This window comes from Monopterus albus, unplaced genomic scaffold (genome assembly GCF_001952655.1).
Source record: "Monopterus albus unplaced genomic scaffold, M_albus_1.0 scaffold1.1, whole genome shotgun sequence".
In the NCBI taxonomy this organism is placed as follows: Eukaryota; Metazoa; Chordata; class Actinopteri; order Synbranchiformes; family Synbranchidae; genus Monopterus; species Monopterus albus.
Window position 1 is genome coordinate 4,665,796 of NW_018127881.1, and position 23,327 is coordinate 4,689,122.

The 23,327-nt window shown below is 39.5% G+C and overlaps 1 protein-coding gene across 5 annotated transcripts in view; it reads right to left on the reverse strand.

The window, feature by feature from the left end:
• LOC109969434 (metabotropic glutamate receptor 4-like) overlaps positions 1-23,327 on the reverse strand; it is a 181,772-nt gene that overhangs the window by 143,041 nt on the left and 15,404 nt on the right. For 3 of the 5 annotated variants that reach the window (XM_020616360.1, XM_020616681.1, XM_020616604.1), the window contains exons 1-3: positions 10,713-11,068; positions 1,534-1,937; positions 878-1,447 (exon numbers count right to left, since the gene is read on the reverse strand). In XM_020616360.1, coding sequence (XP_020472016.1) covers positions 878-1,447; positions 1,534-1,593 — 630 coding nt within the window. In that variant the 5' untranslated portion in view covers positions 1,594-1,937; positions 10,713-11,068. Of the gene's footprint in view, positions 1-877; positions 1,448-1,533; positions 1,938-10,712; positions 11,069-23,327 lie in introns of those variants that run through there. The other 2 variants (XM_020616515.1, XM_020616440.1) reach the window with 1 other exon arrangement.

The window sequence follows — 23,327 nt, forward strand, 5'->3', positions numbered from 1 at the left end:
TTTAAGAAAGTAAATTGGGAATATTGTTTGGATTAGACATGCATTTTCATGTGCGATCAAGGTGGAGGAAAACTCTGAAGTCAGAATTCTCATTCAGCCTGGTTTTGAAGCCTGAGTATTTTCGGATGAAGAATCCCTCACTCCAATTATTGCAGAATTTAAATAAGCCACTAGCTCAACAGCCCAAGTGAAAGTGATTCGAGTAGTATTTGTGCTAAAATGCGTAATTACCCATAAAATAAATTCAAACACAAGATAGTACGTTATATAATGTAATTCTTTCTAAAGTCAATCAAAGATGCATCATTTGCAGTGAGCTAAGCAGTAAAATCACAATCACACCTTCAGGAAAGTAGAAAGAGCTGTTACACTTGTCATGGCTGGTTGGATAGAAAATCAAAGTGTGTTAAATAATTCATCAAATGTCCATGAAGAGAAGATATTTTTTCCATAGTGTAAGCAGACGTAGACAGACTGGTAAAAAAGACTATGGGGTAAAAAGGAAATCAAATAGTAAGCTCCTGATCACTTCTGTATTATGACAGCAAAACCTCTCACTGCTTAGCAACCAACGCCTTCAGGGCAATAGTCAGAGCGATGAGATTTACCAAGGGATCTCCTCTGTAAAGTTATGAAACAGTCCATAGTGTGGCAGCAGATGTCAAACATATATTGTTCACTCACTGTGTTCAGCATTTTTTAGCCGGTGCAGGGAATTATTCAGGTAAATACAGTATATAAGAGATTAAATATAAGAGATCAATAAAAACAAGCAAAAAACATAAACTGATTCAGATTACGGTGTGCAACTGCAAGCACAGCTCCTGTTCTTTGCAGGACAATAAAACCAAACAAAATAACCATGCTGATATCTTACCTTAAACAAGCGCAGTATGTTGGCCACCATGATGGATACAGAGCTGGAGGAAGCTCCAATGACGCCCACCACCCTCTCAGGTTTGGTGATGATGGGCGCTCCGCCACCCAGACACTTGACGTCTGTCCCGTCCTTCTCGATCAGAGCCTGAACGAAGGTGAGTGACTGCTCTAAGGCGTGAGTGTCCCTGGAACAGGTGTCCAGGATACGTGCACCCAGTGTAATGTTAGGCAGCAGATTATTGTCATTATTGATGCGGTCAAGAGCAAAGAGCATGGCCTCCAGTCTGTGTATGCCCTTCTCCTTCTTCAGCTCCCCACATGGCTTGCCATCGTGGCCCCTGGCGTGTACTGGGAAGAGCCCACCTAAGGAGATATCCCCATCAATGCGGATGGAGTTCAAATGTGTGTGGCCTGGCCCTTTGGGCTTGCCAGCCTGAGTGGCCTTGAGGGAGCTGTGGAGAAGCAGCAGCAGCAGCAGCAGAGGTAGAATCAGGCTGTTTCGTTGACAGCCGGTCCGATCCGGTCTACACACCGGGGAATGAAGCATGACCACGGCCTGAGCACACATCTACACAGCACAACCAAACCCCAGTAATCAGAAAACAACAGCAGCCAGGTATTATTTTATGATGGCCAGAGGGTTAATTGCAATACCTCTTGAAGCAGCTGGCACAGAAAAGGCTTCCTCTCATGTCTTTCCTGTCTCCCAGGCATTCAATTAGTGTAGAATATCAGCTTGGCTTTTTCACAGAATGTAATCCTGTTCTCTTCTCCTCTTTCACTCCTTTATTCCATCATCTGACCACAGTGATGGGCAGCTGCTCTCGTGTCTGCTGTTATTCACAGACGTGCCTGTGGAGATCCTTCACTTGGGGCATTAGGAAGAACAAAGGTGAACGATAAGCTTTTTTCTTTGTCTCTCGCTCCCTTTCTCTCTATGTGTTTTTCCTCTCCTCCTCAATCTGAAGTTTTTAATCTCCCCTGTTCCCCTGGGCAGGGATTTGGTATATGTCAGAACCCTCAGGCCTGCTTAGGTCCCCAGGCTTCAGAGTGAATTCCTAAAAGATGAAAAAGAGAAAAGAAGTGAGGCAGTGCACAGAGAAAACAGAAAAAGGCAAAGAGATTTGTATTGGTATGTGCTTTTCAATACCTTTTTGCTTAACCTTTTTACTGCAGCATTATGTGAAATAAAGAGACAGTTCTGCTTTCAAACTAATTTCTGTCCCTTATACAGTCTTCCTACATCTACCACTTTGAATTCAAAAGGTTTACATGGACTCTCAAGGTTGGCCAGGCTGAGAGTCAGCTCCCGCGTGCTTCATTTTCACCTACCAACCTTGTCAGCAAATGCACTCAGCCTCTATCACAATACTGTAGCATTATTAAGCTATTAGGCTTCCCGGATTTATTGTAGACTTTCCATCAAACTAACAAAGTGAGAACGTATTGATGGTTCCGTTAACATAAGACAGTGCTCCCAGAATTGGCAGATGGAGCTACATGGGTGTGGGTCTGTTTTGTTAATAAAAAAAAAATTAGGTAATGCTTTATTTTACAGCTCCACTATTTACTAATACTTTCTTAAATGTTTCCTGAAAAAGCCATGTGGTTTGGTACTAATTACAGAAAAATAGACACAAAGTCCTGAGATTTTTTTTTAAGTGAGTCCACTGAGTTGTGTACACTTTGCATGTGTAGCTTAACTTCTGTTCGCTGAATCAAAGCTTGAAGTTTGTGTTAGCATGTAGAAATAACAAGAAGTGCCAGCTGATCACTGTCTAATTTTACCTAAAATTATGACCAAATTATGTGGTTCCTTCCAGGAAACGTCTTAGAAATTTATCTGGAAATAAACTGCAGTTTACAAACCTGTGAAATAAAGTGTTACCAAAATTTATTTTCCTGAAAAAAGTAATGCTGCCACATTATCTTCAAAGCCTGTCAAATTATTAAGAGTTCAAACAGAAGCTCAAAACGACTGAATAAGTTACTCTCTGTGTGACTGCTCCAGAATTACCTGGGTATTTCTGCTTACTACAGGCAAAATCAATGACATGCATCATAATGAAATTCATATGAGGGTCTCAGAGTCTCTTAAGCAGTCAAAGCAATGCAGGATATTTAAAAAATAAAATAAAATAAAGCAACAAAACAATGGGGATAAGAGCTGAAAAATGTGTTTGAAACTGTAATTATGATATTACAGAAAGCAGCTTTTAGATCCAAAGTGGACACGATGAAAAATATCCACCTTAAGAAAGCACTGCACTAAGAAACCTGACCCCTGATGCTACGCAGCCATTAGCATAGCAAAAAATGACTGAAATATCATCGGGATCACTGGCGCCTGTAATTTTGCCTATGAAGGGACATAAATAATACACTGGTAACATGAAGCCTAAATCCTTCTGTTCAGCTCTATGATGAAAGTTGTACCTAGACCTGTTTTGATGTGGTTTTGATGATTGTCTCACTGCTACAAGGGTTATGTGGTGCAGATTCTACAAACTTAAGTGTTGTAAACAAGCTCATCAGGTACATAATGCTGATTTAAAGCAGAATTCAGGGATTCTTAGCTCCATACTGTGATGCACATCTAGACACTAACATTATCACCCCCTCATTTCTCTGTTTTTCCTTCCTCTGACACATATGCCAGATAGAAAATATGCCTCTACAAGCCACCATGTCCAAATGTATATGTATCTACACCCCGTTCATTCTCGGAGCTGTAATAAGCTCTGAAGGAACAATCTTATTGCACACAGTCACAGAATGGGGGCTGCAGACATTGGTTTCCCAGCAGAGTGGGCCGAAGCCTTGGATCAGCATCGGCTGAGATTCATTGAGAGCATATTGGAAGTGACAAGGTCCTTTGAATACACCCAACTATCTCCTACTGAGTGAGAAGTAATTTTTCAGAGTTGATTCACTGCAGGTCCACTTTAACTCCTGCAGACCAGATGACAACTTGAAAGCCAGCCAACTCACCTTAACCTCCACAGCCAAAAACAAACTATGTAGTAGCATACCTAACATAAGGGCAAACACTGAGGCGAAAGCGGTAAGAGCTGCTGCTGCTGCCACCAACACATTGTGCTTTGGATAGTCAAAATAAAAAATAAAAAAAATCAACTGTAAACACTGAAGAGTTCAAATAGGAAACAGCTCTGCAAAATAGATTTCACCAAATTTCATGTTCATACAAAAGCTGGTGGGGAGACGGCTCATGAAAAAGAGCCAGACAGTATGACGCAGTATCTTGTAAACAACCGAGGAAAAGATCTTACACCGAACAAGATTACATCAAGCATTATAATGTTAATCTGCCCGTTTTCTCTTGTTACAGATTATCTTACAGCATTTCCACTTCAACCAGATGCAGATCATTTATTCTGTAAGCTGAAAGCTTACAGAATAAAGCTGGGTGGTCTGACTACATCCTTTGAGTGCATCACCTTGTTGAAACCTGTGAATCCCATTTTAAGCACCAGGTTCAGGGCAGAACCTGCTATATTCAACATGACGTAACGATGTAGAAACTGAATTAAAAGTATTCGCATAGTCAGTGAAGTCAGAGTGCTCATTATCTGTGTATTGTATTTCCAAAACTCAGCTGTAATATATTGTATGTAACACAGATTCAGTGCGGTGGCTCATATTACAACTTTCAAGCCCTGCACACAAAACTACCTCAGTTTTGGTTTGCTTTCAAATCAATGCATTGAACACAGCACTCAAAGAAAACAAGTTGCAGGGTCCTTTAATGAGAAGAGAAAATGTGTGCATTTATAAATCAGCGCATAATGACATACCTCAATAAACATGTATTACAGAGACTTGAGAAACGCCAACAGAAATGCTTACCAGCTACAAAATGTCAAAGACAGCTGCAGGAATTACTGGAGATTCATATCAGGAGACCAACCTTTCCTCAGGTGCAAAAGCATATTTGAGAATACACTATGCATTAATTTCAAAAAGGCCATGCAGTAACCTTCCGGCAAATAACTGTGTTGTTGCACGGCCTTGTGAGCTGCAGGAGCAGCAGCGAATCTACAGAAACACCTTAATTCTGCTGAGGACAAAACCTGCTTCTTTGTAATCATGTAATTTAAACAAGTTAAAGACTTCCTGTGTTTACTTGTATGCATTAAAGATTAAAATAAGCATAACAGAAGAGTCAACTAAATGTGTTTCTGACTAAAAAATGATCAAATAGAACAGATTTTTAACGTGCACAGCAGACAGTGTCATTTTAGATTGTACTTCGTCTCGCTTCACCAGCACATCTGTTACTAATGCTTGTTTTTAAGTGTAAAAACAATTTTGATATTTAGGAAATGTTGCCAACAACCTGTTAATATCTGAAGGAGGGATGGAGGCAGTCTGTCTTTTACAGAACATAAACCGGAAAGTCATTGTGTACAAACAGCAATGTCACAAAGTTTCTCTATTCCCTCCCTCCCACTCTCTTCAACCCACCTACCCTTAAAAAGGCACCGGGGGGGTGGAATAAGGATGTGTTCTCCTGAAGCTGACGAATCTACTGTGGAGACCAGCTCAAAAAAAAACCTCAAATCATTGCATTTTACGGTGCAATCAGTATTTCAGAAGGAACATTATAATTACAAACAAGAATATATCTGAAACAAATGTACATTTATTTTCAGCAGATTATTCCCCTCTTCATCTTCCTGACCAGCTGCTGCACAGCAAAGCCAATCAGGAATGCTTTTAGAGATGCTCTAGCTCTCCTCTCACAGATGGGCAGGAGGAGCTCTCTAATTGACACTGCAGCACATTGATGCTACACAGCAGATCGATAGTAAGGTAGAGGAAGGCTGCTCTGAGGAAAATGAATGGAGAAAAACTAAGCTCCACATGAGGACTGGAGAGCTTAGAAGAGGCTGCCACTATGTTTCTAGTAAAAGAAAAAAAATGACCCTTAAAAGGACGCATCAATAAGATGGATCAAACTTGCAATGTTGCCTTTTGTCCACAATTGGAAGTTGTCAGGGGATAATACCTTAATTCCTGAGCAGCAAAACCAGAGAACTGTGCAATACACTAATGTAAAACTCGTCCATCACTGATCTGCTCTCAGCACTTCAGCCCATCAGCAACTGCCTCAACAATTCTGTTGATTTTCTGTTTTACAAGCAGCTGTGCTGTGTTGTTGCCACTTCCGCATCATATTGTGCAGCATTATACTGCAAGTCTGTACCAATCTACACTGACATCAGCTATAAATATTAAATTATTAAGGGAAGTAAGAAGCATTATCTTTATTATCAATTAGTTTTATTTACTTGATCAAAGTAACCATCATTTACTGCAAAGGCACAAAATGTCTTATTTTGTCCACCCAACAGTCCAAAACCTGAAAATATTCTGCTTACAATACAAAACAAAAACAAGGGGACACATTTTTACGATGGAGGAAGAAAAAAAAAAAAGGTTAACTGAAATTTTTACTTTAATAATCAGCCGACTGATCAATTAGTCAACAATTCAGGTTGATCAATGCAAGGATCATTATCCAAATGTAGACAATTTCACATGGTTTAATATTTTTGTTAAAAAAAAAGTTTATCAAAAAGAATAAAACATGTCACCGCTGCTGGTTTGCTACTAAAGCATGTGCAGAATTTTGACAGAGTACATCTTCAGGCCTTCATACACCTCAATGCATCACTACAGGAAGTCTTTATTGCCAGCTGTCATGCTATGCATTGGAGAAAAAGAAAAAAAAAAAGAGCAATTTTGATACCTGTTTGTTTTATACTTCCAAGAGAACAAGGCATTCGCTCAGTCAGATTCATGCAGGCTGGTTCCTTCTCTCTTATGTTTTAAGTGGTTTTTAAGCTGCAGCACCTCAGCCAGGACGTGTACCAGCTCAGCAGTGTTTCCCTCCATTTATGAATACTTTGCAGTAATACTTTGTGATCACAGTTGTCAGAGTAAACAATTAGCAAAGAGGAAACTACCTCCAAAGCAGAGCACACTGTAATAAAGTGAACCAAATAACTACAGTTCTAAATACAATTATATTAGCTGACCACCCGTTTAGCTCTAATTATGACATTGATTCAATGTGCCCACATAGCTCATTTATTCCATAAGACCTTAAGCACGTTTTACACAACTTAACCAGGTGTACATGCTGCTGAAAAGCCAGGATACAACAAAATCAATTTCCACTGTAACCCCTTATCTATCTTTTACTCAGTATAATCTTTACATTCTGGAGGGAAATGAACAGCAAATAAGCATTTCTCCTGCAAATAACAGTCAGCACATCAGAATGAAGTTTATCAGATTTCTACAGCTCACTCCTCAGAACCATCTCTGCTTTTAATTAACATTTAAAGAACTTTTCAATACGGAAGACAGCTAATTATTCCTAGGTTCTGCAATGAATTTACTAGTTGTGTTGCGCTTTCTGTAAGCCACATTTCACTTTATTGTGATCAATCAATAGTCTACATGACTTTAGAAAATGTAAAAAATAAAAAAATAAAAAAAGCAGCAACTGGAAACAGAGAATGTTTTCTTGACTGATAAGTGACAATCAAAATGCAGCCAATATATTTTGATGAACAAATAATACTACCAGAAAAACAGATTAACCATGAATTCCTCAAAAATAATGAAATAAAGTGGTTAATAACCATTTATTCAAATCAGCAGGGTCGTGTTGAGTACGATGTATGGATTTTGCACATTAATGCAATGGGGAAAGCATTTCACATAGAAACTGACTTAAACGATCCCCGTCTCTTTCCCCTGATGCCTGATATATCTTGTAAATATAATGACATGGGAGTGGGGTGCTTGAATATTTTAAGTCTGGGAAACATTAATTACAGAAACAGCTAAATGTAGCTGGCAGTTGTGATTAATTTAGAACCCTGAGAAATGTGGTAAAGCTTGCTAAGACATGATATTATGCAATAGCTGACTGTGGTCGTCTGATTCCCCTCTGAAAACCCTGAGGAAACACGGGTGCAATTTATCTCTCGAAATATCAACTTGACGACAACAACACCAGAGAGCCGCTCCATTTCTGTGCCAGCAACACAAATTTTAGGACATGCAAACAAGGCTCATTATCGGAAGGACTGAGCGGTGCTTTTTTAACACAGTCAATATAATGTGTTGTTTTGAAGATACCCTAAGTCATCTGAAATGAAAGAAATGGGCCATCCCTAAAATTTTTGTTTACTTACACTGGATGCTTTTCTGTGCAAGCTTAATGGAGGGCTAAGATCACTGAGCTGCATCTAGCAGACAATAAATGGACTGAAATGTGAGAATGAGTCCTGATTCTCCTGCCCTGGAAGAGCAAAGGGAGAAATATCATACTGCTTAAAAAGGATGAAGATGCTATAAGGGGAAACCATTGGGGAGTCAGAAGAGCATATTAAAGATTGTTGACTTCCCGTCCGCTGACTGACTGACTCAATGACTATCATCTTGCTCTAACAATGAAATACACACCCCCGCATTCCTCAGTTCCCACTCTTAATCTCTGATAAATCTTATCCTTTATTCACAGAGTCTCCTATGCACTTGCTTAAGATGTTTAAAAAAAAACCAGCCCTATTTGGTATTCATAACCGCTACCAGCCTTCAATTCCTACCTAACATCACATGCACACCTTGGGGTCTGGATTGAATTCACAGGCTTGAAACTTGAATCCACAGGTTAAAATACATCCAAACATCCTTGTCTGTCAAGGCCTGTGTCACTGCAGCCTGCTCTCTCACTCACTGGCTCCATGAGCCTGGTTAATGGTCCAGCGAAAAGATGGCATGAGGTGAACCATCTCCAGACTCCTGTTGACTCCAAGCCTTGCCTGGTAATGATGCCTGGCATACTTCATCTAGTGGTCAAATTCAACTTTGAAAAAAATTTTTTTATACAAACTGTAACAGCTTAGTCACAAGCCATCACCGTGTAGCATGCCCAAGGAAATGTCCATTGGGGTTTTGGTGGGGGGGGGTCACAGTCAATACATAAGCCTGCTACTTGTCAGACACATTGATTGATTTACTGTATCTGTGTAGCCCGACCTGCCTGCCTGTCAGGATTAAGGAATTTGTCTTATCAAACCTGCTCCCCTGAAAGACCTATTTTCAACCGAGTCACTTGAAGCTGCAACATATAGAAAACTAGGGCGTATCAGCAAGAGCAAGGAGTTTGGAAGTATAGTTTATCTGTGCATGGCAAATTCTTCCAGATAATGAGAATGGCACAGTGTACACTCACAAAACATCAAGCGCATGAGTGAAAGCTGCGGCTGAGGACTGAGTCTCAATCTGGCCTCAAATCTGGTGCAAAAACAGAGAAATACACGACAGTGTAAAGTCTGCTCCGACCAGAGACGTCACTTGTATCAGCTTCACAAACCTGTACGTACATTATAAATCAGCTGCAGCTAATATAAAATGCATACAACCTCGGGACTCCAGGGAATAAATCCAGCACCAGAAGATCCCCCTTTTGAGTACAACTTTGCCATAACCTCCACCACAGCCAAAGAAAGGAACTTTTGTATTCAAATGTATCTGAGAGAAAATACAGACATATAAAGATTTACAATGGTTTGACCGTGTGAAGATGCAAATGTTTGCACCAAATACTTTAGAGTATTTGGGAACACACTAGAGAGAGAGAGAGAGGGACAACAGGGGACAAGCTAAGAAACAAAGTCAACATGTCCTTTAGAAAGGAATAAACAAACTACGATAAAAACAACAAAACAACAGACTTTTACTAAACTGATTTCCTGTAACACAGCAAAAAATGATATGTCGGCAAAAATGATTGAGGTCAACTTTCAGAAGCTCTGTCCATTCTTCTCAATAGGTGTTCCCCGTACAGTAAACCAAATGTAATATCCCATATACAGTGGTGCTTAAACGCAAACCACACAGTAGACAGGTGACCACTAATTTATCCAGTCCTACAAGACCATCAGTTTGATTCCTGGGTCTGTACACGGCAACTACTGGCAACTTCAGCACACCTAAATGTAATGGAAAACAAATCTAGCCATTCAAAGGAACTGCACAATTAAACAATACAAGCTCCACAAACACTGAAGGATTGTTGGCACAGGCCCAGTGGTTCACAAAGGATCAGGGGTCCCATGGGCAGGAGCCTGTGTGTAAAGTAAAGTAACATTTCAGGCTGGTAGTCAGAAAGAGAAAGAAAACAACCACAAGCAGAACCAAAAGACTCACAGAGATGTAAAATGGCCACATCAATGACACAAGACCACAACTGTGAGACACATAACGACCACAGAGAGTCATAAATAACCCTAAAGGCAGTTATGCAAAGATGACAAGACAGAAAAAGATCACTGAAAGACGTTAAATAAACAAAAACTACAAAGACATGTAAAATGACCACAAACAGACGTTACAAAACCCACCGAAAGCCACTAAACAACCACAGAGACGCAGTGAACGGCCACAAAAAGGCGCAAACCTCTGTGAAATTGCCATTGTTATTGTTTGTTGTCATAAATGGGATAAAGGCTGAAAATAAAATAAATAGCGTTGTGACATTAACCTGATTATCTAACACCATTTCACTGCAATGCGTTGGTCAGAAAACAGATTCAATGGCTGATGATTGTCGTTTAAATGTACCTGTGAACACCTGGCTAGATTTAAATCCGTCTCTGTTTTCGGTGTTGACGTGTTGATAGACCACAACAACAGACTAGTAAATATTACACTGCGAATGCAACTCATTTTTACGCATTTTGGATTCAGAGCCTAAACTATGGGGACTACAAAAGATGCGTAATACTCACACAAGCAACACACGGGCACGTGGGCCGCACACGGAGCCCATTCAGTAAGTTCCAACTCTGCTTCTTCATCTTTTCTGGCGTAAAATCCAAGGATGTGGCGTCAGAATCGGGTCAAATGTCAACATACGAAGAAATTATCCGCGCAAAATATCAGTTCTCGTGCACAATTTCCACAACCAAGCGAAGCACTGGGATTTGCAAGCGAGAAAACCAAAGGGGAGAAACAAGAATAGCAGAACTATGCAGCAGGTGCCCAAAATACACCTATTATTACCATGATTAGCGGTTTGGCAAACCAACGTAGAGGGCGCAAAGTAAACACCACACACAAGTTAACTGGCACTTGAAAGCGCAGACGGGCGTGCACACTCCGGAAGCTAATCATCCACAAGTTATCCTTACTTTTGACCCCTTAAGGATCGGAGAAGCTAAAATTTTTGGAATTGTTGTTGGAAAATATCCAGAGTTACAAAAACAAATAAATAAATAAAAAGTGACACATTTTCAGGAAAAACAACGAAGCAACCATATCATCCTACACGAACAATTAATTATTGATATTTTGTTTAGAGGACTGGTATTAACTTAATTGTGGTTAAATTCCAAACGTACAAAAAAAAAAAAAACAAAGTTCATCACCAGACAACAGTTTTTGTTGTTTGTAATTTAAGTTTAAATTCGCTTACTGTACATTTCTTGTTTTATTTGTTTGTTTGCATTTGTTATTCAGGCAATATGTGTTGTCTTCACCAACCTAACAGAATTCAAAAGCCCTCTATGGGGCATCTAGAGCATTTCAATACATGTGTACCAAGAGCAGCCCATACACACTCACCCTCCATCCCAGGACAATGTTTTTTTAACTTTGAATGTATCACCACAATCCTACTGACCCTCTACTGACCAGTCCTTTATTCCTTTGCTCTTAATTTTTAAATCAGATGACCCTTTGTGTTGACTTCAGTAAAAATGTTTGTTTTTCTGTGTAGGACAGAGCATTCTCTTGCTACAGCAGATGCTAGATTTATAGGCTCTACACAGACGCTTCACTTTATCGTGTATGCAGAGAATCTTTTCTATGCATAATTGATTAAATTATCCTGCCAGCTCAGTGACTGTGAACACCTGTTCCTAAACCAATAAAGTTACCTTTAAGACACCTTCAGGATGCACCATTTCTTTAGTAACTGTTTTTCATTGAGAATGTGGACAGTGGTGGAAGAAGTACTCAGATCCTTAACTTAAGTAAAAGTAGGAATACAGCAGTGTAAAAATACTCTGTTACTATACAAGTAATTGAAAATGCTACTTAGGTAAAAGTACAAAAGTATTAGTATCAAAACATACTTAAAGTACTAAAAGTAAAAGTACTCATTATGCAGAACGGCATATTTCACATTCCTGTATATCATAGTATTGTATTATAATTACTGATGCATTCTTGTATACATCACATTTAATGTTGCAGCTGGTAAAGAGGGAGTTTTAACTGGCTTATACGCATTTAATTTGAATTGCTGTAAAAAGTACAATATTTGCCTATAAAATGTAGTGAAGTCAAAGTATGAGGTAACAGAAAATGAAAATACTCAAGCACAGATATCTCAAAATTGTACTTAAGTACAGTAATTGAGTAAATGTACTTAGTTACTTTCCACCACTGGATGTGGATTTCATTGTGTTTTTCAAGACCACAGCTCTTATTATCCTTCAGACTCTTGTATGGATCAAAGACAAACACACTCAAGTCCTTTTAGACCTGCAGCAGATGTTGGCAAGCACAAGGTCTTTTTCTAAAGCCACAGGTGGGTATAGGCACTTGTGTAATGCATGGTCAGGGTGTAGGCTGAATAGCCTTCTGTTCTGTTTTAGCTCACCACATGTGCACAGAAAAATAGTAACTGGCAACAGTGTCTAAGTCATAGCTGATGTCTTTATTATATAGAAACAACAAAGGGAATCTTCAACAGTTTTCCTCAGTAAGGACCTATGGTAAAATGTGACAGAAGCTTCACTGACGTATAGTAAAAATGGGTTAAGCAAAGTGGGAGTTGCAGCAGACAGTCCTGTAAGTGAGAACAGTGTAAAAACTCACACAGCACTGCACAGACCTTTAGTGTAGACCACTAAATGTAAGGCTATTATTATTTGCTCTGTAAAGACAGGTGACTGGATAAGAGGATCATTTTGCTTGAATGGGCATGAACTATTTTTGGTCAAAGACCCCTGTGCATTGTGCAGTGACAGTGCTCTTACAGGCTATTTGCATGTCACACAGTTTGAGCTCAGCCTAATAAAATCTTGGTTGCAATTTGTGTCAGAATGTACAAATTGAAATAAATACAACAATGTGGTAGGCTATTTACATAGCTGTGGCAGTTGTTGACTGATGTGTTCTGTGTAATTTCATGCCATATTCTGATCGACTGGATTGTAGCAGTGGGTCATAGAGACATTCATATTGTAAAACTTTGATCTTAAATTTCTAACATTGTCATTCTCTTTGAATCTTTGGTTGCTCAAACTTCAAATTGACCAACAGAACATCTCACAGTATGATCCAGGACCACAGCTGTGGAGCAGCAACCAAAGATTTCACCCTGTTTCTCTTAGGATTGTAAATTTTCTTCTGGGACAGTCCAAAATTGCACCAGCGTAAGGACATTAAGGTTGTCAACCTTAAACCCTGCTAAAAACTATACTTATGCCGTTGTGACTGTGGGTAGAGCCTGAAACATTAGACAGCAGGAGGCCAACCTGAGCTGCATATTTTAGGAGAGAGAAAGGTGTAAACAAAAAAACCAAATATCAAACATTTTCAACGTTGCAGCCTACAAGTGAGAGTAATGCACACTTATCTGAACTCCTCAGCCTATCTCAGGGCTTTACAAGTGTGTAATTGTTATGTGACACTTTGGAAGACAGCACAACAATGCAATCTCAAATGAGATTATCTAAATGGAAAAAAAGAGGCATTGTTAGAGCAGAAAGATGTCTCTTCCAGAAAATAATACTGTCTCTCTGTCTGCATTCATGTCACAATTCAAACATCAGTTAACACTGCCATGCCTTCACAAGCTGCCCCGAACGCTGTAACAAGTCTTCAGGGGCAGCAGAGAAGGATGTCACTGACAATTTTATAGAATGTGAAGCCTGACTGCTAATGAGATTTTTTTTTCCTCCCAGTGGCAAATAACAAGTCATTTGCTGTACAGAAATCACTTGTTTAAAAAAAACAACATGACAGTGTTTCTGATTAAGACTTACTTTATGTTCTTGTTGTGTGCAACTAAATAGACTAGCCTGACCACAGTTCACCATTTACTTATCAATACTGTATATTGTTGTTGACTAAAGTATTGTAGGAATTTGCTAATTTGTGATATTGATTTGTTTTACATCGTGCAGCCTTTAAACTACCCCCATGAAACAGTTCCTCCTTTCAATTTAAACAGTTTTGGTTAATGGGCATTGTTCTGATGGTGCTCACAGTCTCATCTCACAGCAGTGTGTGGACATCTCCACTGACCACTTAATTAGGTACTAATTAACTGAGGCAAAGTTAGAAACCATTTCATGATTACTTTTCTTTCCACATTCATAGCCATTATATCTAACAAAGATACATTCAGAAATCCATTTGGAAGATGACACAATTTCGTCAGTATCTAAGGTAATGGAAATGGCTGTGCCTGGAAATCTATTTGATATTAAATAGTTAGCACCATTTATTGAACCACCATCCAATTTACAATGAAGAGTGTAAATGTTTAGCTATACAAACACATCAGCTCCAGCCCTGCATCCACATGCAAAACAATGATGCTTGTGAATATGAAAAGTGCTTCTTATGCAATGCAACAAAGTGTGGCAGATGAGATATGCATAAATTCATGAGCAGGTGTAATGTGTTCTATAAAAACTTGAAATTGCTTTCCAGCATAAAGTGATGATGCCTGCAAAGTATTTTTGTTAATTTTTAGATACATGCAAACACAGTCAGTTTAAGAACTCCATTAGAAAAACCTTATATCCAGTTTAACACCTGTAATCAGTGTGCAGTTTGCTGGGGGGGGGGCTGGGAGGGCCAAGCATTGCTAAGAGGGATTTACTTCTTGCATGTTTTGTTTTGTCATCTATGACCACAGCCCCTATACAGTATGTCCATAGGTCCACATGAGGAAAGGACAAGGCCTGAGAGTGAAAATAAAAAAAAAATGGAATAAATATTCCTGCAAATGCAGCAGTTTAGTTTAAGTTCTGAAAGTGTTTTATTAAAGTTCATAATTATTCTATAGAATAGCCCAACAGGCTTAATAGTCTGCTATAGGCTATAGTACACTATATAGGCCCATTGTGGTACATTTATTTTTATGACTGAAAATGGTTTTAACACCCCCACACACACACACACAGATTGTTTTAAAAAAAAACCTGAATGTAATAATAGATATTTAAAACCAGTGTCAATTCTCTAATATTTATTTATTTTTACAATCCTCATATTGAATGACTGTCTGACTTTATAAACCTAGATATAACTCTGAGAAACTGGGTTACTAATAAAGAAATTTTCCAGTTGTCACTATACCATGATAATAGAGCACTCTGCCTCCCTGGAGCCACAGTTCACTAACTGACATGATTGCAGACAATACTGTTTATATTATAATTTAACTTACTTTGTATAATTATGCTCGAGGCTCTATGAGGGTGCAAACTACTTAACACATAGGTGCTTTAAGCTAAATGCTAATGCCAACATGCTGACATGCTCACAGTGACAAAGTTAAAATGCTGAGCAGGTATAATGTTTACCATGTTCATCATTACATTTAGCATGCTAGCCGTTGCTAGTTAGCACTAAACACAAAGCACTGATGAGGCCAATAAGAATATAATCAGCACAGCAGGTAAAAAAGTATGGGGGGAAATACTTTTTTCAGCCTCACGGTGAAATACAGTTCTTAAGATGCTTCAAAAGAAATGTTTGTAACCTTGTGGTACCAGTGAGAGTAGATTTTTGTAATGTCCTTGCATTCTATCCAGTAGTTGAAGTCTGGACCAAAGTGATGGATCGACTGAGAGACCAACAACCATTGCCATTGGCCACATTGCTATCATGGCTAGAAATAGGATACATTTTTTTTGCCTTTACATGTACAACAATAATAACAATGTAAAACAATAATAATTCTTACTAATATTCCAAATAATGCCAAGTACAAGTTAGTGGCTTTGAGTATAATTTAGAAAATATCTGTAACTCAGTTTGCATAGCATTACAACTGAAGGAGAAATTGATCAAACTTACTGTACCATTAAGACTATATCATGTCTTAAATAAGCTCTTTGAATAGCAGTAAAAGCTGAGAACATACAGTAAGTTCCTGCACCTATGCTTTCTCTCACTAAGAGCCTCATCATACTAACAACAGCACAATATACTCAAGTCCTGCCCTACTCACTTTGTTTTCTTTATTGCATTACAAATGCATTTTCCATTTGCATGTATAGTGCATATTATTTATGACCCCGGAACTGCTGTACCATCATAACAGCCAACAACTATAAGAGGGCAACAGGATGTAAATGTTGTCACAGATATAGGTTGTTCGTCAGTTTAAAATGAACACAATGAATGAACACGACAACCTCAAATAGACATTCAACTGATAATGTACAGTAAAGACAGTATTCACTGAAAAAAACTAAATGAAGATGTGTTGTTTTTATTTGACAACCATGGCTTTTTAAATTTATTTTAAAAGGGCACAGTTTTTGAAACTACATAAAAATTATGGGGTCCTTTCACTTACCTATTAGTTCTAACATTTGGAATATTAAGGGTTTCATTACACAAAACGAATATGTTAATCTGGTCATTTCAAGCTGTTCTATTATGTTCTTAAATTTTCTAAAAATAAAATTAAATCAGGTCCATCAGATTTTTTCTTCTTCTTGACCTCTTACACAATGTACCTTCCAAGCTTGTAAAATAATCCAGCAGGACAAAACTGAACATCGTGTGGTCACTGCGATAGTGTTCTCTAATGTTAGAAAGGAATAATGTGGAGCCACATGAGCCAGTGACAGCTGAGCCTGAACATTTTTTAAGGTCTGAAGTTTAAAATTTGATATGTTTCAGATAATGAAACCTGTGGCAAGCAAAAGAAAAAGTAAGTCCCAGTGACTGGATATCTGCAATCCTACAGAAGTTGTCATGGCGATGGTAGTAACTTGTTCTAATGTCAGGGTTTGATGACTTGTGCACAGATTGTAGGTGTTGGAGCTGTCTCATTTATAGTCATACTCTAGTAGGCAGAGTACTTGAGATACTAGTGTTTATTGAGACAGCCTAACTATTTTATTGTGCTAATGTCATAATTTACATGTTGCTAGTGGACTATAATGGGTCTAGTGCTCCACATCTTTCCTTTATGTTCAACTGAATAACAAATGGAAATGTAGGTTTCAGTCTTTTTAATCACACAGAACACTGTAATTGTGTTTATTATAGCACAAATACCTGTAATGGCATTCATGCTTTTATTACAATGATTATTCTTAATGTTGTGTGTTGGGGTTCCCTGACAGACTAGTGGTTAGGGTGCAGCGGCCCGGGTTCGAGTCAGGGTTGGGTCAGGAAGGGCATCCGGCGCAAAACACGTGCCAAATGTTAACAACTATGGCAACCCCTAATGGCAAAAAGCCAAAAGTGACATTCATTCTTAGTGTTGTATGATGGGAACTTTATGCTTCATCATTTTTGCTATGAAGTGCCATTGTGACAGAATTCAGGCATGGAGTTTGCTTTTATGCCACACAGTATGACTCCTAAACTCCCTGACAGATACTGAAGATCTGTCAAAAATTCTCAGCAGTGTGACAGTGTAATTGCAAGAGCAGCCAATATTTCAGCAGTGACATGCAGCATTTATCCATAATCAGGGCTCCACATTACACTTTGAGGCTACAGCAGGTAAAATTTTCATTAAAACACATTTGTTGTATCATCCTGCAAACCACACACAGGCCAATACAATGTGACTGCAATGACTAATTGTGTTTACTAAATTAAATTCTGGTGCTAGTCACCCACGGAAATGACAAATCTAAATCTAGGAGCAAGCAAGTGCTCTGGCCACAGAAAACTGGACTCAGCAATGTTGCTTTTGCCAGCTATGAGCTTTTGCCTGTCTTGTCTCTTTAAGTCAATCTCAGACTTGCCAGTATTGCTGTGTGCAGTTTAATGAGTTCTCCAGCCTTGATTTCTGTGTAGTGAACTTTAATAGTAGTGATCGGGTACTGAAATAGTTACCTGTCACTTTGGAGTCGTCGTTGCTGCCAGGTGTAGCTTTAAGCAATAAGAATTCACATATTATATGTTTACTACAATGTTGACAGCGTGTGACATGATTCAGATGATTTTTATGGGAGGACTCGAATCTAAGCTGCACCACACCTCCTTCTGTTCCTCCAAAGGTAAGTCCTACTGCATGAATTTTTAACTGTGCATCATAGGGACATTCAGGAGTACTTGGCATATAAAATTCTATAGAGAGTTTGGGCCCAAAGGCTTTTGATTCCAGCCCCAGTTTTCCTTCATTGGCATTAAGATTGGAACATGCTCGCTGAGAGGAACAGCCCAGCTTCTGCCTTTTAATGAAAGGTGTTCATCATCAGCTTGTCAGCAACAGTGTGTGCCTACGACAGGTTCACGCCACTTAGCCACCCTAAGGGGAGCTCCTGCTGTCAAGCTGAATTTGCAATCCCACCATTTTACCTTGACAGACAAATCAACCCGGACAGGAAAGCAGGGCCACATAATGGGCCCTCCAGTTTTCTTCCCATTAAAAAGTGAATTGAACAATATTTGTCTTTTATTTGCGTCCTAAGCTCCATTTTGTTGTGATGTGCTACCCATTCACTCATTACACCAACAGATGAATCAGAACATTACTTTCACGATCATTCATTGCCCAGGTCATTACATCATGAACCCTCAAAAGGCCCTCAGAGGTCAGCGTGGCAGAGGTGACCAGTCTCTCCCTTGCCTGCTACATGAGTGAATGCTTTTGCTTTGCCCCAGTTCCCTGCATGGCTGAGCCCTGATTGCAGACATAAGGAGGGTTACCATAATGCTAACTGACATCCTGAGAAGCTGTGATTACTTAGAGGGTTTTGTGTGTGGGCTGGATAGAGGGTGTGGGTGGCAGTGGAGGGACAGGGGCCATGTCTCACAAGGACCTTTAACAGCCTTTTAAAAGCTCTGAGAGGGCCGGCCTGACGCCAGCCACTCACAGGAGAGAAATCGCTGACAGAGCTAAAGGAAGGGAGGGTGGCGGGGAAGAGGCGAGCAGGAGTGTGCAGCAGTTCCTGGAATGCCTCTGAGTTCATCACGTAGTCCTGTGATCCCTGCAATGATCTAGACACACCACAACCTCACCACCCTCACAGTAGTCACTGTGTAATTACAAGCATTTGCACTAAATAATTCACCAGAAGCAACCACTGAAATAACATCCAACACTCACGGAATGCACTTCTGCAAGCTTTTCCACTGCAGCCTATTACACCACTTTAGTCTCTTTGGGGTCAGCCTGGCCACTGAGATAGAAACAACCTGCATTACAATCCTATGACCTGGTACCACTCACAGTTAGCTCACACAGTGCTGTATTTGACCTATAAAAGCTTGACTAAATTGGTTAATACCATGCTCAGACCCACTGAATCCTCTGTTTCTCTGGACAATCATCCTTTGCCAGACGGAAAAATGACATTATCCAAAAAGAACAGTAAAGTCCTGGGAAGCTTTATTACTCTCATTTCTTCAATAACTCCCTGAGACTTCCAGTTGTGCGCCATACTCAGCACCGAAGAATGAGTTTTCTGACAGTGAACATGAGAAATGCAAGAAACTCAATGGGCACGGCTGGAGGGGGGCAGCCTTCCCACAGAAGATCACAGCAGTGGCAATGAATGCATCAAAAATACTGCTGTAGGCAAGCATAAGTCAACAGTGCCTAATGTGAGCCTTCGGTATGCATGATGTTAAATAGATTGTGAAAATGCTCTTTTCATGACTAAGATGGAGCTTTTCATTAATCCTAGAGCTGAACCTGCCTCCGCAAAACAACGAGCATCCCTTGTGGGAAAGACAAAACACCCACAGCAGGCTAGAGCGATCTCAGAAGAGCTCTCATAGAGTTCGTGGGCTCGCTCTCTTTACATCCACCCCCTTAGCTGTGCATTCATTTGTGATTTGCATGTTTGTAGATAGATCTAATACATCATATGTATAGTGTGATGTAGTAAATGTCTATCTTCCTGAACAGGTTTTGCTTTCTGAGTGGATAAGTCCCTTTCAACACTATGTGCATATACTTTTGTGCTCTGTATGCAAAGTGTAGGTGGATGTGGTGGAAACATATTCACAGAACCTAAATCATATTCTGCCTTTAATATGTGCATGCATGATACCCACATGTTGAGGGTTACAGCAATAGCATAAAGATTCAGTAAATGATGCTGAAGCTACTTTTTGTTTGCCACAATATAATAAATATTACAGGAACAATTTGCACACCTCAATTTTGCACAAATCCCCCTCTGTTTCTTCTGCCTTCATTGTCTTCTCTCTACCCTCCTTCCTTTCTTTCTCTATTGTGTCTTCCATAAATTAAAAGTCAATATAAAAAGGATGTGTGTGCCAATCAATTTGTGCACATACATATTTATCTGCAACCACAATTTGAAACCTACATGTAAAATGCGGTGTTGGTGTTGCAGCTGAGAATGATTACCACCTAAACTGAGTTATGCCAGTTCACCTTGGCGCACCTAGTATCTGTAAAGGGTGCACTGCAAAATCAAAATAAACTAGGTTTCACTGTCAAACCTTCATCCTGTCATGCTTTATTAAAATGAAGGCAGAGACAGTTTAATCAGCCATTGCAAAGTTACAGTAAATGAATCACCAAAGGACATCTGGGGATTCAGACTTCGCTTTGGTGCTCATGGACACTAATTCTAAGGCACATCAGCCATATAAAGCTCTCTTCATGTTCTGTTGATTCTTCAGAACCTGCACCACACTAATCTCAAGCAAGCTGAGCAATCTATTTCTCAGCAGAGCCATTTTTTGAGTCAAACACCTTCTTCCCAGTCGGCTGAGTGTGACTGCAAGAACAGAGCTGTCCCCAGGTGATGGCCCAGGGATCTATTTGTAATGGTGATGTCTGAGTCAATAATTGCACCCCTTTGTCAACACCTGAGCTGATAAGAGATGGTTGCATAGAAATCACGTATAAGGAGTCAGTATAGAAACAAACCTAAAACCAGAATCTGCTGTCATTAAAACAGCAGATTCTCTCATGCTGTCCCAGCTGGGAGTAGAATCACAGTGCAGCAGGATGGCTAAAACTGGTGCATCTGCAAGAGTTCATTATAAATTGCTGTAACCATCTGACCTGAAATCCACTCAACAAGTATGTCACCCCAAGTGTGTAGAATAAAATGTTTGAAACAGAATTCAAAAAGCAGAATATAGGCTGTAATTGCAAACTTGTGCCCTTTATATAGGAGATATTCTATGGCTCCATACAAGGTATCCTGACATATGTGTGTGCACTGCACACTGGGGTATTATTTTCACTAGAACAGATCCTATTGTGTACATGACTACCATAACTAAAGCAAAGGCAAAATGTTAGAGCAAAAAATGCATTTAAATCATATGGATTTGTAATAACTGGCTCATGTGGCAGTACAGTTTCTGTATTTTTGTCCTCCCCAGCGACATGAGAGGGTCAGAATATTAGGAGCACCTCTTAATATAATGTAGTCCAGTACAACACCACCTTTAGCTATGAACACAGTAATAAACATATCATTAATTTTATACATTTATGACAATTTCGCCAAAAACGGAAACATTTTGAGCTTCATAAACACAGATGTTAAGGCAGATGCGTTGCACTGAATTGCACACAATTGTACAGGTATACCTAATGAAGTGGCTGGTGAGTGTATATCCAGCAATTATGAAGCACTATTATGTCATTTGGAGTCATGTTTTTGACCACTATGGTGCCAAAAAGTCCAATATTCACTCTCTTTTAGCTGTGTTTATTTTCGTTCTCTATCAACTCCTGAGGGAAATATCTGGCTCTTTAGCTGCTATGCTGTACCATGTCTCAACCTGTTTCTCTGTCTGTCTGGTGTTTGTTGCTGCTTCAAATTTTCAAACATGAACAGAGAAAAAAAAATGCTACTAAACTACCTCCAGTGGTACTTTTCTGAGAGGAGGTTTCAAGCAAAAATGAGCACAAATGGGATATATAGAATGCAGCGCTACGTGATCACAGTAGACTTTTGCCTCTGTCCAGTTACGCCCACATTCAGTATCCAAGTAGGAGTGGTGCTGTGTTGTTAAACTTTACCCAGGCCATGCTTGAGCTCAACTAAAAAGTATTGAGGTACCTGGTGACTGTACTGAATACATCTATTTATTTAACTTTAGTACAGATATTATATCACTAACAGCACCAGCTTTGTGCTGTGTTGCAAAGGTGTTGGAGAGGAGAGGTAAAGCATGTATACATATGGTCCTGAATAGCTGGTGAGTGACAACAGTTTCTTTTTCTATTATTTCATTATAAAGGTGCAATACACTGCAATCAGCAAACATTACACAACCATCCATAAAAAGCAGGAGAAGAAATCGCAGGTGATAGTTTAGAAAATAGGAGGCAACAGTTACTGGTAATATCAGTGCTGTCACAGCTCTCATTCTCAGCCCAGGCTCTCATCTCTGGCATCGTTGGAACTGTCACTCTTCGGGTGGAAAAGAAGGGTGAAAAAAGCTCAACACAAGCGTCTGCAGCTCTTCTTTATTACAGCCATAATTTAATATCAAGACAAGAATGAAGAAAATCAGGTGCTGACCAGTGATATATATTGTCTGGCCATTAATGCAGTTTATTAATGCGCATCTGGGGAATGGTGGACGGTGTTGGTTTGGAGCTTGGCATGGGGGGGAGCTGAGGACTAAGGGAGCAAGGGAGGGATGCATCAACAGTGATCTGATCTCTTGGTTTGATGCATTTATTTTTATGATCTAATGTTAAAGGTTCCACTACTCACACATTTATTTTCTCACATGTCGGTTTAGTGAATTTGTAACTCAGGCTTCATGTTGTCTTTTGAAATGCAGAACCGTCATCACACTTGATTTATTTAGTCATTTCATCAGGACTGTTTGGTTGTGATTTGATTCTAATTTTAAACATGCTATAAGAGCCTTTAAGGAAATGATTTTATCTACTCCAGTGCACCCATTTTCAATGCCCGTGCCTCGTCTCCCTCAGCTCCAGTTAGCGTTTCCCTACCGTCATGGTTTCCCAGAGTACATTTTGAGAACCCCCAGAGAGGTAGAGTGACTATGTCACAGTAATTTCCAGGAAATTAGGACCTGTGGGCACATGTATACAGCCAGACATCCAACCATAGTTTGTGGACATGTGGCTTTATCTATGATTTCAGCAGCACCTTTTACTCAAAATGGAGTATTTCCCCCACTGCATTCTGGTCTGTTCAGGCCACTTATGG